Raw genomic sequence first — 17,821 nt, 5'->3', positions numbered from 1 at the left:
GAGTCGACTTCCTCAACTTTTGCATCATGGTAAATCTACCTTGAGTATTTACACACTCAAGGAGGAGTGTTGTAAACTTTCCTAGTTTAAGTGTGATTGTGTAAATCCTAGATTAGATCTGATTTGATTCTAGTTATCATTTCCTATTACAACTTGTATTCCTTGGGGATGAAGAAATTTCTTCTCTCCTTTTACTACTATGAATAAAGGTGCTATGTAGAAGGGACAACACACATATTCCCCTACAATTCTACAAAAACATATCTCTCAATCTCTCTTCTCCTGGTCGCCGGCCCCCTTAACCTTATCAGATAAAATAGGCTACAACACTACTAATACTATACAATACAAAATAGTTACATGATTGCCACTCAATCCTACCACATTTTTTGACTCACCAATTTTTTCCTCCGATCAATTGATCAAGTTTTTTAGCGACCAGCCAATCAAATTGTTCAATTTCAATATCACTACCCAACAGTGACCTTTGAAAAACATGTTAAGTAATGAATTTTCTCCTAAGTTCTCTAACTTTAGTGTGTATATATGTAAAAAAAACACACACACACAATAAACTCACAAAAATATTATTGAAGATAAAAAAAAGTTGCGCATATTATTTTTGAAGTCACTGTTGAACTATGATTTGAAATTTTTGGCGATCGAAATTTTTTTTAGCCACAATGACGGTGGCCGACGATAATTTATGACATTGGCATCGGAGGCATGTGGCTTATGTGCATAAGGGAGAAAACTTTAATGTTCTTATGCTTATAAGTATATTTGTGCACAATTTATAGCTTAGCCCAAATAAAATGGAAAGAAATTTGTAGTTTTCCTCAAAACTTTTATTTGATTTTTTTGCTAGAAAATAAAATCTTTCATTAAAATTGTTATTTATTTATTTTTATTTTTTGAAAAACGATATTGTTTATACTAAGAGAAGAGGTGGGCTTAGCCCAAAATGAGCTGGTAATTATGTGGTTCAAATTCACCTTTGGCCTGCTTCTTAGTACTACGGTTCAGTGGTATTCCTTTTCACTTGTAAGTGAGAGGTCTTAGGTTCGATTATTACCAAATGTGAACTTAAATCACATAATTGATAGCTCATTGTGAGGCTTAGCCTACTTTCCTACTTCCTCAATGTAGATAATAACATTTGTTCAAAAAAAATAAATCGTCTTTGATAAAAATCGAACTTAAAACCTCACCCTTACAACTGAAGAAGAATACTATTAAATGGTCGTACTAAGTGATTATTAAAATTAATATTTAATCTTAATGATTTAATTTACGATTAAGTAAGACACAGGTGATTTTGAATTTTGTAGGAAAAACAACTGAGAACGGTCAGAGATACGGAGTTTGTCACGACTCACGAGAGTCAAAAATAAACGCACCGACGGGTTAGGGCCCAACAAAACCTTCCTGACCCGGTAAAACATAAAATTTGGTGGACCCGGTCACCTCTCACTCCCGGTAACCCTCCCGGTCAAAGTTCAAAACTACTGTCGGTACCGACACGCCAGATTCTTTCCCGGTAATCTTCCAATTTTATATGTGGCGTCGGATATTTGACATATCTGGACGGTTGAATGTGCTTTCTCTTCCGTTAGTCGCCGTTGTACTTCTTACACACAGATGAGATGCCCTTCTTGGGATTTGTGCCAATTCAAAAGTACAGAAAAACGGATGGGGTTGGGGTGACGGATTGGGTGTGGTACGGTGTAGGGTGGTACCGTGTGTGTCAATAGTAAACGCATTGATTGGTGGGAGCGGGGACCACAAACTGAGCCATGCATTTGTTCCTCATCACGTGACTTACAGCTGACATAAAAGGGACATCTCCTTTTTGTTTTTGTACGTTGGACTAGTGAACAGTGGCGGAGCCAAGTACAATACTCTCCTAGGTTATAGCATAAGGAGAGTTTTGGTTCTCAAGCTTAAAAATATTAATTTTTTGGACTAGATTTATGATTTTTAATTGTTATATTTCATCTGGTAAATGAAAATTTGATGATTAAAGCTTTTTTTTTCAGAGTAATAAGAGCTAACCGATATTAAATAAACTCATCACTTTAACTAATACTATATTTTAATAGTAATAATTAAAATTCTCATACTACAAATGGTTTCTTATTTTATTTATTTGAAAGCTTTGAAGGCTAGAAACCTAGAAAACATAGCATAAAATTCTTGCTTCAAATTATTACATTCAAGTTTTTACTATTATATAACTTTATGTAGGCAACAAAGGATTAAAAATTTGATTTCATAGTAATAATTTTAACTTAGCCCACCCATCGAATAATTTCTGACTCTGCCATTGCTAGTGAAGCTTCATACAAGGGAAGGGGAAATCTGGAACTCTAAATAGTTTATTAGATTTTGATATAACTCTTTATTTTTATTTTTAAAATGATTGATAGTGTACAAACTTATATATCAGTTTTATCAATTTTAAATTTTAGAAACCTAAGTGGTGAGTTATGCTAATTTCACAGACCATTTTAGCTAAAAAATCAAACTAAAATATATCGTATATAGTAAATCCTCTATTTGTTAGATATTTGTTACGTAGCGTCGGTAGTTGTAAAAGATAATTTATCTTAGAGGTAGGCATGTGAATATGTCAATTAGGTTAAAAAAAGATTGAAAGTCTGTTTGGGCTCAGTCAGTTTATTTATTTTTTTGTTCCGTCATTTAAATTCAAACCGGACTTGTTATAGTATGTCAACAAATGTATGGATACGTAACTTTATTTATTTAGGCATGAGCTTCCATGATGCTGGAAAAAGGCTAAGGAATGAACTCAAGGCCAAACTGAATAAAAGCGATTAAACTGAACTAAACTGAACCGAATTAAATTAAATTGATTATTTATTCAGCTTAGTCTTCAGTTTTTCGGCTAAATCGAGCTGAATTGGACATGTCCACCGGTACTTCTTCACTTTTATGTCCTTAATCTTTGTTCTTTATCCTTGGATTAATGTAAGTGGTAGGGATTATAAGATTATAGGATAGTACTAAGACAAGCTCAAAGTTCGGTTCCCTCTCGTGTAACACAACAAAATGTTTTGCTCCATCAACATAAGCATGGTTTGTGAGGTTCAGAAGATGTAACATCAATAGTGGAAAATATAACAATTAATTTCCACCATGCAGTTAAAAGAAATACGGCTTATATATAGCCATCATACATTTTTTTTTAAAGAAATGCATAACATGGTGTTGATTATGAAAGTAAGTACGTTCAGAGACGAAACCAAAGATCTGTATAGATGGAGGCCTCCTGAAACAACAAAATCACAAATTAAAAAGCTCAATGATATGTACTAAACAACACATATATATTAATCCATAAGGTTTTTCAAACAACATATTACAATATCCCTCGACGCGTTTTCATGTTTTGAAAGCGTTTCATGAAAATTTCATTACAATACCATCTAATATCTCTCTCTATAAAAATAACCATGTTATCATTCATTCATTGATCTCTCATCCAATCTCTCAATCGATCTTCAGAAATTTCATGAGTGAAAATGTTCTTTCAGCGATGATAGTAGCACATAAAATAGTTAATGCTAATGCCACAAGCAACCAGAAGAGTACATTTTTTGTTACCAACAAAGGGCATCTGCCTCCCTTAGGCCCAAGATGGCTCCGTCCATGATTACGTTACAAAATGAATCCCAACGTCTTTTAGTTTCTTAAGATGAATAGACCAGTAAACTGAAGTATAAGATGTCTAAATTTTAGAACAGAAATACCAATAGACTAAGAGCTAGTTGCTATCTAATACATAATGTCTTTCAAAGTCGTCTATAAGAGATATACACTTCCCACACTTCCCACACTTCCCATATATTTTGGGACAATGTCATATATTTGAACCACAATTCTTCTGTCTTCATACTGAATAATCAAATTAGGAAATGTACTTAGAAACACCAACATCCCCACTACTACATCAACATACAAGTGTAAAATACAGAGTCGAACGATCCTTGTGGATATATTAAATGTCTCAGATGAACAGAGAAACCCTAAACAAAACTAGCGTGATCGAACGATCACGTACATCTTGAAGGAGTAAATTAGTACTACTGTGCTAGTGTGCTGTGCTTCCTCTCACTCAAATACATATATAACATGAATATCTGAACAAGAAACCCTAAAAACCAATATATTTGTCAGATTAGGGCAGAGTCGTCGTTAAGTTATGGCCATTTTTTGTCAGATAATAAGGTTAAAAAATAGATCAATAATTCGGCTGGAAGAGATCGATCTTGCAACATGCTGTCATGCAAGAATAATACATATTCATCCACATGTGGTCCTACTCGTATCGTACCCCAGTGGCTACGATATAATCTGAGACGAATACACACACACACATATACATATATATATATACATACATATATACACACACACATACACATATATACATACATACACACACACACGCATATATACATACATACATACACACACATACACGCATATATATATATATATATACACATACATACATACACACACACACCCACCCACACACACACACACGCATATATATATATACACATACATACATACACACACACCCAGTGGCGAAGCCAGGATTTGTTAGGGGGAGGGGCGAACTTAAAGAGTGCAAGATTCAAAAAATGACAACGATCAAATCCTTTTATAGTAATATCTTTCATGGTTTTATCAATATACATTACAATAGTTACCGACAATGTTTCATACCATAAAAATTTCGCATAAGAGGCTCATTATAATATCTTTATATTAATTAACTGTATAATGCAAAGAAAAAAAAATCTTAAATTCTTAGTTTTAGAGTTGAATATACTATATAACTAATAACTAATAAACCAATCAATACTAATAATCATATAAATCTCCATCAATACATATTATAATTTAATTGAGATTAGATTAAAATACCAATAAACAAACTTGAATTTTGAGAATTTTGGGGAAATAGAGAATAGGTGAACATGTAAAAATGGGGGCATCGGGATGTTGAAAGTAGGATGGGACTATGGGGGACGTGCTGGGGGCCTGGGGAGTTAAAACAGAAAAAGGACCATTTTGGCAATTGTTTTAATCTTTATTTTTAAAAAAAATTTAAAACAAATTCCCAAAACGAGCGTTTTGGGCCAGGGTTAAAAAAAGAACATCCCTTTCTTCTTCGTGCAGTCGTCTTCTTCGTGAAGACGCTGACGTTGCAGCTTGCACAGGCCTTCTTCTTCCAGTACAAGGGGTTCCCGGAAAGTTTCAAGCAAAGAGTCAAGGTCATCGACGGGTCCTGGGACCTCCCAGGTCCCTATATAAATCCGCCACTGTGCACAGCAACAATGAACCCAGAAAACACAGAACTTCATCACTTCCGACGGGACCGGAGGGGCGGAACCACCGCTCCTAGGCTTGATTTCCGGCGAGGGGAGGGGCGGACGCCACTCCTCGCCCCTATGTAGCTTCGCCACTGCACACACCCACACACCCACCCACACACACACACACACACACACATATATATATATATACACATACATACATACATACATACACACACGCACACAATGGCAACATATTCATCCACATGTGGTCGTACTCGTATCGTACCCCAGTGGCTACGATATAATCTGAGATGAATACACACACACACACACACACACATACATATGATTTGGGCTAAGTGACCTAGTATGTAAGCTAATAATTTGTTATTTATTTTATTATTTACAGAAGTGAACTTAAGATTTCTTACTTATAGTTGAGAAGGAATACCACTAAATGTATCGCTAAGGATGAGAATACATAACATGTTTTCAAAAAAGAGAAGGAATAAAACGTTAGAATTTTATAGGGTGATGGACCGATAGTGATGTGGAAATTTTTTTAAGCATTTGGACTGAGCGTTATAAGCGCCGGGAACAGGTGTATTATAAAAGCGATGCTTACATGTGAGCCTTTGTTCAGATTAATCACAAAAAATTAGTACCTAATTAATTTAAACCCCCCACCCGCCAAAATAAAAAGTTTATTTTTAATAATTAAAAGGGCGAATTTTGAGTCTTGGATTGTGGGCACGTGCCACGTCGGTGCCTCAATCAGTCGACACAACGTGGGGACAACGTTCGGAATTTTGTTTTCATCAGTTTAATTATCAATGAAGCTTTCAAAACTTTGTCATGATGCAGTGTTTTCATGCAAGGGCTTCGTGGTCATTTCACAATTCGAGTCTATAAAAAAGAAAACTGTGAGAGTGCAAAGTGGCAAGCCACATCTCTTTATTTTTTATTTTTAAGATACGATATTATCTCTACTAATTAATAAAATATTCACTGTTAATTAAAATTTTATGAAATTATCAGTTTAATCTTTTAATTAAAATAGAACACGAATAAGAAATATGGGGTATAAATATAATTTCACACAAACAAATTTTACTGTTTTTTTTTCAAAGCCTCACCTACATGTATTCTCTAATTAAAAAAAAAAAAACTTTTGACTCACATATTCTCTATCACTCTCTTCCTCTCTCCTTCTATTTCAAAAACAAAAATAAAAAAATTTCTCACACATTTTGTGTGTGCCCATATGCTAGTTTATATTAAAGGAACAGAGAAGTGAGTTACTAATTATTTGGTTTAAATTCATTTTTAAGATCTGTCACTTACAAGTAAAGAGAAATATCACTAGACCGTAATGCCAAGTGACGACACCCCACGCCTCTTAGTTGTTCGAATGTTCATTGGAGAGGGAGCAGTGTGCCCTCCATTAGTTTCGTTAAAAGCATATGGTTATTGCAAAATTAAATTCTAATTTATTTATTGTCATTTTAAATTTTAGTTAATACTTTGTATTTTCGTTTTTATTCGTATTATTGTTATTTTTATTTGATTTGATGACCATGTAAGTAATATTAATGTGTGACTAAGACAAGCCACTGAATTCCAAGCACAATTGTAATTTGCAATATTATTTGATTTTTGCAGAAATATTTCTTTGAATTTCTCGTTGTGTTTTGATAGTCGGGACTCAGAAAATATGTCGGCAATTCTATACATAATATCTGTAAAGAGATAATGTATTTTTCTAGGGCTGTGCTAACTCAACCTGGGTTGGATTGATTGGTTGCATGATTGATTCAAATATTTGACGAAGCTTTCTAAACTTGCGTTTGGCATGAAGTGACAGGTCCTTGGAAACCCTACTCGTTTATGCATGCAGTAATCCAGGGATGAGACGATATATAAAGTAATAATATTTATACCATATTTTTGTACCATATTTTCATATCATTTTGGATGATATTTGATGTGGACAGTCATATTATTTGAATTAATTAGATTTTTAAATCTAGTTAATTATTTAATAAATTAATAATTAAGAAAAACTAGTTAATTAAATGATGATTGTGGTATACGACGAGTCTTTCTCTTTCCTTTCCTTGGGTTTTGTAAATTTTTCAAATGATGTGGCTGTTCATATCAAATGCCACCTAATTAAAATAGTATAAAAATATGATATGAATAACATTACTCCGATATATATATATATGTATTGAGTTCAATACTAAATTGTAACTCCGTCCGACCTTGTGGGTGGGTTAACACGTTGTAATCATGAGTTTATATGAATTCGAGCTAAACATGTTGTGTGTCAGGTTATTCGTGTTTGACACTAACTCGACTTTGTCGTCATTTTGTTAGAGAAATAGTACGGTATTCATCTGTAAGAAAATATCGTACAAGAGGAAAGGTGCATCAATGGGTATGAGTATGAGCCCACTGAAACTTGGCCCAATTTTCAAGCTGATCCATATTTGACATATTTGAGCCCAAACCATCCTCATGTCTAAAGCAATTTGAAATGCACCTAAGAACCAACTAATTTTTTATTTTCTATTTTTATATAGCAATATCAGGAGATGAGGATTTAAGCTAAGTCACACAATGAGACATTCATAACTAAGTATCGATTTTTCCATCCCTGAGAGTCGAACATAAAACCTCCTACGTACAAGTGAATCTCTAGCAGCAACAATAGCAATAGTAGCATGTTTCGAGCTATATCGAGGAGGGTAAGACTTAAATACAAAACCTCTGAGTTTAGGAGTAAACGCTCATAACCACTCCGCTACAAACCCCATTCTATATTTAAAATAAAAAAATAAAAATAAAAAAACTACAATTTGCCTTTGAGATTTTTTTCTCAGTTTGATTTATATTTTAGGTTATCGATCCCAGAGATAATTCAATCACAAGGACAAACAAGGGAATTTAAACACCAGTACCACAAAGGATCAAGCTCTACACAACTCATCCTCCAAAAAATTATATCATTGACTGGATGGACAAATGAGTATAAACAGTTAGATTTCAAGAACATGCTGCATTTCTCTCTCTCTTTACATCTTTCCTATCTTTTTTTCTTTTACTTGCTGGGAGTTCATATTCTGGGCATCTTCCTCGTGAGGATTTGATTTATGAAGTTTTTCTGTGTGAAGAAATTCATGGTTTTACCAGGACGGATTTCGATGCATCCAGTTGGTTAATTCTGCATGTTCCAAGAAGCACTTCTGGCAGTTCTTCTTCTGTGTTGGCCTGCACAACATTTTCTTACTTGAGAATCACGGTAACTTGCCTCACCAGGTAAAATGAAAATTTGAGATCATTAACTGTTTAGTTTACCTGTATCAGAAATGCCATTTCTATGACCAAATTGTTGAGGTAACCAAGAACAAGATTTACCACCCCCCTTGCCACCGTTGATGACCCGACGTCAACCCCAAGCTAATATCAGAAGTTTCATAGGTTAGAATTAGATATAAACCGCAACATAATTATTATTTTCAACTGTCACTTAAGTTAACACGATGAAGGATTTCGTAAAATGGTAACTTACCTCAAGATAGTTCTTCCCGCGGAAATAATGCACTTCTAGCGCTTGCCCTACCAAGCAGGCTTTCTTCCCTACACTCTGCTTGACTATCCATGACCCCTAAAAAAACAAATCAAGGAATGAAAACGGTTAAATACGAAAGTTATACGTGTTGTATGAATACATGTTCTTGAGTTGATTTAGTACTGACCTTAGAAATGTACGGTATTAGCTTAAATCTTGAATTCCTATAGGAATCATCTCCATTGACAAAGGCATGTAGCAAAGGAGTTTCCTCCAGAGGAGTTTTTATCATGTAATAAAACGCCAAGGTATACATGGTTGTTCCGGGCACCTAATTCATCAATATGTACTGAGCGATCTGGTTTTGATGATGACAACAGCGATATTACTTTACAAAAACTCGAATCAAAACTTACTTGTATGTTAACAATAAAGAAAAACTCTGATCCACCTCGTTCTGCAGATTTCTGCAAGAATCCATCCAGTAGCTTGATAATTAAATTTTTATATGCACATGTGGAATCAGATTGTTGAAAAGTTCATGTGTAAATAATAAAAAGTACTACAAAAACTGATAGATCGAACCTGAACAATATTACCATAACGGCTGCCAAGATCATCTTCTCGCTTGTCAGATCTTAGCCAATCTACACCAACCAGTTGCATCAAGGTGCTTTTTGCCTTGATCTAGTACAAAGAAAATTACTCAGTTCATAAATTAAAGAAAGCTAACACCAAATTCACTTTCAGAACAGAAAATGTTATGTAGATATATTAGCTCTCAGATCTTTGAAACAATATTTCAGGCAATGTTCTAACTAGATCTCCGGCTAAAGCAAAATCAGTATGTAATATTACAGTAGCATCGATTTATCCCCTCTATTTGGAGTAGGTTATGGAAATCCCGTTCTGTATCTGTTTTGCTGGTAACTCCATCTAGAATCTATATTCAGTTCATTCATGGCCCAACATGTCTTACCTTGCATTACAAGTACCGTCACTTTGGTCTTCCCCAATCACAACCAATAATATTTTACCTGGACAATATTATCCATCACTAGAGCCGCGTTTGATGGAATGGCATAACCAATTTTTCTCATCTTGTTTCCAGGTAATGCTATCCAACTTTTATCAAGGTATTAATTAGCAACAATGCGGATGCCTTTCATTCCTTCTTACTATAGAATGGTTACTTCTACTTCCCCAGTAAACTGTCTAGTCATAAACTGAACCAACCTCTCAGACATTCTTGCTTCCCGAAGGAGTCTTTGCATGAATACTCTCTTCCAAAGCTTCTCAGCTGAGAGGAAACAATCATACTGATTTGGCAAGTAGCGCTTTGCATATATCTTGCCTTTTACAGACGTGACTACACATTTTTCCACCATCCTTTCGCATTTTAAAATTTGACTGCAACACTAACACATCTCTGAACCTCATCATGTTTCTCGAATAAGTTCACTTCTGCTTTGGAAATCAAGTAGAATATTAGTTTCTTCTTGGTTATCTGTGTTTCTTCTAACCTATTATCGGTGAGATGCTCAATAACATGGCTCAAGACCATCTTAATCAACTCTTTAATATTGTTCAAGACTCGTAGAGGAGGAGCATTAATAAACCCATTTAAGAGAGTGAATCAAGTTTATGAAATATGGTTGGTGTGCTACGACTAAATTATGACGGTTCCAAGTCAAGATTACGATGCATAATCTACAACTTTCATGGAATATTGTTGTATTTCAAATCTTTTGGTTTCTTCTAAGAAATAGCTTGAACTGAAAAGTAAATAGTTACCTTTTGACGATCTCGTAAATAATTTGGCCCGCGTATCAAAAATGAAGAAGGATCGGCTGATCCCCAACTGCAAGGTAAAGCACAACTTGGGTCCTTTTGAAGTGTTGCCCCATAGGGGCATACACTGTCTTCCTTACACACCTCTTGTAAATCCATATAACCCTTCTTTTGAACTGTAGTGATAGAAATTTAAGGCCACAATCAATCTAAATATAACCGAAAGAAACAACTAGACACCCCCATCCATCCGGAGCAACTTTTACTGATGAAAATAACTGACCTCTAAGTTCATGCAATTTCTTCACAAGAACGGCAGCTGATGACAGTTTGTGATGTTGTATACTCTGCAGATCCGATGTGTTGAGAAACATAGTCAGGAAATAATAGATTGTATTGCAACAATGTGGATGACAGAATATAAAACTTGACAGGAGCAACTGGTAGCAAACATTGACTCTGAAAATTTGGATATTTAGAGTCTTGGATGTAAAGTTACCGTGGGATTCTGTTCCATGCTCACATCTGAAGGCCACTCGTTCTCGAACTGGTCATACTCTGTTGGTTCTGGAACATCAAAGAACTCGTCTGCAGCATCGTGCAGCCCCTTTAAACTTGCGCGACCTTCTGGCTTTTCCACCTCATCTTCCACGAGAACACCCTCCTCCATCTTTTTGACTTCTCCAGGGTGCTGAACTTCAGTCTTGATATTTTGCTGTCCACTTTGAGAAAATTTGATCTCACTTGACATGTCTCCGGATGAGAATTCAGGGGAGCTAGTTCCAGCTTTGGCTCCGAACAGCTCTCTTAATGCTGCGAATTACAGCAACAATGATAGTCTGCATCAACAAGAACCGGAAAATAGAAAGGGAACAAAAACTGAAATCCTAAGCAAAGAATGGAAGGGTACCAGCAACTCTCTCAAGCATACGGATGGTGATGCATCTTGCAGATGATGGACGCAGATACAATTTCCAGAATTTCCAATCAATAGCAAGCATATGTCTCACAAGAGATTGTTTCCCTTGGTTTGCAGGAGTTATAACAAATCCTCCGCCTGCATTTTTACAGAAATCATATTCATATAGAAGTTATCTAGGATGAAAAGTAAACAAAAAAAGGCAATTGAGTCGCAGATGATTGAAAGAAAGGAAGAGAGGAAGAACAATCATGTATTAGTAGTCGGAAATAGTTCATGAGACGGAAAATAGAAGATTCACATGCATTTTCCAAATATCAAGCCATATATGTAAGTCAATTGGTATCTCTAGCTCAAAGCGTGCATTACTTTTAAGGCAAGCACGGACATAGCCTCTTTTTGGAGGACATTTCTTGTGAGACACTGAATGGTAGAGGATCACTGTGACAAAACCAGATAAAGGAAGTTAGGGGCAGCTAACAAATGCCTCCATAGCTTTATGTTATGATTTAGATGTTGGAGAACTTCAGTACCATATGTGCCATCATCCTCCCTTCTCCAATAGCGACGTATCAGTAGATCTCTTCGTTGCATCCCCCTGCAAACTATGATGTGTCAAATAACAGCATATATATTTTTTATATGATTCTCTTTCATGAGGTTCGAAATATAACCAGGGTAGCCAATCACTGTATAACTGCTGGTGAATAATATCTGTATGACCATCAAGCCTCTCAACCACGCTACCCTGGTAGTAACAGAAATCCCATCTGCAAGACACTTGGTTGAAATGACAGCATATTTTTATTTTATATAACTATATAAACTAACATAATAGAGGTCGCACTTGGTGCGATGGCAAGTGCCTTCGCCCATGAGCGGTAGGTCTCGGGTTCGAGACTTGGGAGCAGCCTCTCCATAAATGGGGGTAAGGCTAGCCGACATTCACCTCTCCCTGACCCTGCGTAAAGCGGGAGCCTTGTGCACTGGGTACGACCTTTTTATATAAACTAACATAATTGCATCAAAAGCTCCATTTAAAAAAAAATGCTGAAATAACATGTCAGTGATCTTACTCTGATCTTGAGGGGCCAAGCGATAGAAGAGTCCGGAAAATGGCCTCTGAAGTTCCATCAACCACTCCTACTGCCATTATAGCCGGATGATCATCCCAATGCTGAAATTAGAAACGTTGTTGAGGTAAGAAAGTAGACAACAGAGTACAACAATATTAAGAACTTGTACATCAAAAGAGCACCTCACCCTTCCACGGGAATCCCAATCTTTTGCTTCTTTGAAAAGCCGTAGTCCTGCAGAAGGGATAAACTTTTCATGCATACACATTAAGCACTTGAAATGCAGATAAGGAACATGAAGTCTTACCATTCTGACAACCAAAAATTTTCCACGGTGAGGGAGCAATAACATCAGATGTCATTCCTTCTGTGTGCATCAATGGGCTAAAAGTCCAGTCAACGGAGTTTTTACGTTCTGTCCTCCTGGAACCAACCAGTCTGTCAAAACAATTAAAGTATGAAAGAAGTGCAACTGTAGATTTGGATAATGAATTAATGATAGAGTTACAACCTAACTAAAACAAACAAGTTCATCCAACTTATTCAACTCTAAAGGAAAACATTTTAATTGTACTCACTACTACCTTCATCTGATAATTTATCAGAAGATTACGAAGTTTGTTTTGTTTCTTTTATCAGTAATTCAATCAGTCTAGAGCAGTACTATACTACCATTATCCTGTATGTAGGATTTAACTATAGCTCCTAACACTGATATCTAAAATCCATTAGAACATCAAAGAAAGATGTAATAACACAGGCATGTACAATATTTACATTGAATTTGCCGTAGAAAATAAATTATGAACTAGGAGATGAAATTCTTATGAGGTGCAACTGATCCATATACCTAAAAGATGGCCATCTGCTCTTAGAACAAGCCACAAAATCCTGTGTTGCATTTGGGCAGGCCTGAAAATATATAAACTTTTATTATACATGTATCATAAAAATATAGCTACTATACCCAGTGTAGTAATTTAGCAGCATGAAACCTTTAATGCAGCATCCTGCAAAGAACGAATCCATTTTGCTGCTTCTTCTGAACTACTTGCTCCCAACTATCAAAAGTTCAAATTTCAATTATTAATCAATACAATGAAATCTAAGTAATGATGTATGACTTGGAATACACCCTACCTTGAGCTGATCGCTGTTATTGGAAGTATTGTAGAGCGTGAAAACAAAGAAGCCCTGCAGGTTGCACAAATCATTAGATACTTAATGCTAAAAAATGTACCGATCACATGCAAACAAGAATTTATCCAGAATCTCTGAAAATCAAAGGGCTTCCCTAGGTCCATACTTTTCTATGAATGCTTGCCCTTCCATTATCCGTGGCCCGAATGCAGGTATCTATTACTGCACTTCTAACTGGTTCCTGATAAAAGAAAGTTTTCAGTGAGCATTTCTAGTGATAATGCAGCTATCCATTATCAACAAAATCCCTGCTTAACTTGCAAAATCAAGGAATGCTGAAAAGCGTCTCGGGGTAGTTGATTATACGAGTGAATGGGAGGTTAAGATGTCATCCAGCTATTAAAGAATAAAGACTAATAACTACTAAACCAGTAAGCATAATTGTATACCAAAAAACATAAAAGCAAAGATGACATTGAATCCATTGGTCCAATTAAAAATAAATAAAGACAAAGCTTTTACTGCACAACACATAATATATACATGATATCTATATAAAACCATCAAATCAAATTATCAAAGGACATATCGTATCTGCATAAAACCAAAAATAAATAGATCAAAAATCCCAAAAGGAAAAAATGGTATGAGGATCACAAACACCTCCATAACGATTCTGCAACATGGGGTTTAACACGGGGACACAATACCTCATCATTCACAAGGAATTTTCACCGCACGTGTGTTATGATCACATGTCATAATAACACAAACAAAGACAACAATGATTCTGCAACATGGTTTTCACATAAAACATAGAACTTTTAAAAAAACAAGCCAGAAATGCAATGCATGCAATGCAAAAACAGAAGGACAAAAAACACAATGAGACGAAGAATAAAAGAAGAGTACCTCCGAGTCAGAAGAAGGTTTGGCTTTGAAGCTCCTGAGGCAATTATCCTTGAGAATAAAATACCTTTTGCGCGAGTATTGCAGCCCAAATCGATTGGACCCGATTATATAAAGCCAACCTTCCATTTTACCATCATTCTGCGAGATACCCATTTCAGTAGAAACAACAAGAACCCCGCTTTCTGATTTCCCAAAAGCACTTCTCTTCAGAAGAGGCTTTTAGCTTACCAAAATTGTCTGAGACCTTTCTTGTTATTCGAACTTGAAATGCCTGAACCACAAGAACCCAAAACGAAAAATGGGAATGTGTGGATTGGGGGAGGAAAGATGATCCTCTGATCCCAGCACTGGGAATCAGAGAATCAATACAGAAATTTCAGTGCTGAATTCTCAGAGCAGCGCCCTGCGCTTTCCTTTCGTGCCTTCTTTTCTTCGTTATTTTCTGTTCCTTTCTGTGTTTCTCCACCTCTCCCGGTTTTTGAATAACCGACTTTGGGGTATTTATACGATCCAGAGTTCGATTCGAAATTACTGTTCTACCCCTATTGCTTTGTTTTGTTATTTCATTTTTTATTTTTGGATAAAGCAAAATATAGACAAATTTATCTCTATACTGTTACATAATTTGAAAAATATTATTCCCTGCTACATGGAAAATTCTAATTTAAATTTTCTGAATTTTATGATTTCCATTAGCAAATCACACATACAAATTGTTGCATTTACACATTTCATGTTTTCTGTGAGACATGAAATGTGTATTGTAATTTCCAAACTGACAAACATGGTACTTTCTAAATGTTTGATAAAACCCAATTAGTAAACGCCTTCTAAATGTCGTGGATTTCGGGTTTTTCAAGCTTGATAGAAGATGATTGTCACCATCAGATATTTCAGTATGTTACACACAGTTGAGCAGTTTTTGTATTTATGAACATTTGCTTGGCTGTTTTAGCAATGTAAACACTCTGAGGAGAAGATTTTATGATATCATCACGTTAGTGCCTTGTGTGAATAATACAATTTCATATGAAGTTTGTGTTTATATGATGTTATTTTGACACAAAACATTGCAGTGATGATGTATTTATGTCACGTGAGTTGCTCTCTTTCTAGACAACATCCAGCAGATTAACTAGGATTGTGAATTTATCATGCATTATATCCAAATAATTAATATAATTTTTACCAACAAAAGGGCACAAAGGTAAATCTGAAAGATTTGAACACTTTTCTTTATTCAAAACTCCTAGTAGCTGTGACACCCTAATCCATAAAAAAAGATGATGAGTTGTAGAGTGAATCATCTTGATTAATGGTAAAAAAAAACAGTTAAAGCTTAATTTAGTATCTAGAATTCTTAATTAAGAGCTGCTTTGAATATGATTTTTACTTATTTATTGGTTGGGAGAGAAACAAAAACTGCCATAGCATATCGCCCATAGAAAACCAGGAATTTGGATCCTCTCCGGACCTTGTGTCTAGAGCTTAAGCACTATAAAATTTGGGCTCTTGGTTTGTGTGAAAGAGAAATCAGAGCTCTTAGTTTGTGTGAGGTGTGCCAGCATAATGAGTTAATGGGAACCATCGAATTTGATTTGAGTGGTCTGGATTGCCTAATCGTTGGATTTCGGATAGTGAGATCCAGAGTGGATCTCTGTCCGAAAAACAGGATGATGTGTGTTTTTGTTTTGCTTAAAATAAGAAAATTGAGCTGTTTAGGTAAATCCAAATGGATGGTGTTCAATCAATGGATTCCAAAGTCCCTCCTAAGTGCTTCGCTGGCTCTTCCTCCCTCCCTCCCTGTCCATTTACTAGGTCAAAACTGTATCCAGTCACAAAATCTTCTTTAAATCAATCAAAATTAAAAAAAGCAGCAAGAAAAGAAAAAGAAAAGGAGTGTCTAGATATATGTAATAGCTTCACAATCACAGGCTGGGAAGATCATGGGTTTATGAGGCCAGAACCTTAAATACAATTGATATTATTACGATCATTAGTAATTTTCCATCTTGTTACTTATGTGACGGGAAAAATATTAATGAAGGATAATTCTGATTACATGTCAAATTTTCTAGCTTATAAACCAGTCTTTCTATCATGAAATATTAGTTAAAGTTTTAGAGAGACGGGCAAAATGGTTTAACACGGAAATTGTTTCCAACTTAACCACATGTAACCCAAGAAGTGTCGGTTTTATTTAGAAAGACCTCAATATAATTCGAAATGAAATCATTTGTATATAAATCACAATTTATTTTTTCAAATCTCTGATGTAAGAATTCCAGAATATCAACTAAACATATTTAGTTAGGATGGTCTTTAGGTCTGAAGAATATAATTGCTTAACGCATCCCATCTAATTCAAGTCATAAAGCGGCAGTAAACCAGAAAAAGAGGGTCAAACATCGTAATATATACATCCTCCTCTCACCAATTTACTAGTGCAAAGTGCAAACAGCCAAAAATATTGGTACTTTGCAAGTTCTATTTCTTCATTGTGGTTGTTTCTTTAAACAAAAGCAAACTATATGATAGGGTCACTCACACTTTTCTTTCTGATATTATACATATTTTCGAGGCAAAACAAAAAATCGGAAGATTAACTTTATGCATGGAGCTCATAATTATGAAAGACTAACGGCTATAGGATGATCAGTTCCTCAAAGGATTATTTCACAATTATCTTGTAATTGTTTCCATGATAATTTCCTTGTAAATTCTTAATTATTAGCTTTCTGCTAGTGTTTTAGGTTTATCCAATAACTTGAAAAATTGACCTCTCGTCGCCAACGTATTTTGTATGGCCTTCAATCATACTTGTGTGATCTTCTAAATTATATACTTTTATGAGTCTATCCTAAGACTGTCTTGACCTCAATTTTCATCTTTTTCCCCAAATGATTAACGATTCACTTATATTTCTTGAGCTTTTGAAGATTTCTTTTTATTGTTTATTATTTAGGTAGAGATGTTTGATCAAATCATTTATAAGACACTTTTGATAAAAATATAAGACCACTTTGTATTTGGTTTCAGTTGACTAAATTCGTCA

The 17,821-nt window shown here is 35.2% G+C and overlaps 1 protein-coding gene across 2 annotated transcripts; it reads right to left on the bottom strand.

Moving 5' to 3' along the window:
• Positions 1–8,345: 8,345 nt before the first annotated feature.
• On the bottom strand, positions 8,346–15,239 carry LOC103430788 (protein ENHANCED DISEASE RESISTANCE 2-like). 2 transcript variants are annotated; one of them, XM_008368961.4, is made up of 21 exons: positions 14,767–15,239; positions 14,021–14,095; positions 13,855–13,908; positions 13,710–13,775; positions 13,565–13,626; positions 13,022–13,152; positions 12,902–12,948; positions 12,715–12,815; positions 12,313–12,408; positions 12,172–12,236; positions 12,008–12,079; positions 11,630–11,776; positions 11,219–11,532; positions 11,003–11,066; positions 10,723–10,895; positions 9,514–9,615; positions 9,345–9,395; positions 9,116–9,259; positions 8,929–9,024; positions 8,715–8,816; positions 8,346–8,627 (listed from the first exon to the last, which is right to left on the bottom strand). In XM_008368961.4, exons 1-21 carry the CDS (start codon positions 14,917–14,919, stop codon positions 8,535–8,537), a joined length of 2,208 nt encoding a protein of 735 aa, XP_008367183.2. In that variant the 5' UTR covers positions 14,920–15,239; the 3' UTR covers positions 8,346–8,534. The 2 variants fall into 2 exon arrangements, with proteins under 2 accessions (XP_008367183.2, XP_008367239.2); XM_008369017.4 differs by having other exon boundaries at positions 13,022–13,137; positions 14,767–15,068.
• Positions 15,240–17,821: the final 2,582 nt, after the last annotated feature.

Source organism: Malus domestica, chromosome 01 (assembly GCF_042453785.1).
Source record: "Malus domestica chromosome 01, GDT2T_hap1".
Lineage (NCBI taxonomy): Eukaryota > Viridiplantae > Streptophyta > Magnoliopsida > Rosales > Rosaceae > Malus > Malus domestica.
Note: the sequence above shows the minus strand (reverse complement) of the source record. Positions and strands in the feature narration are given on the sequence as shown.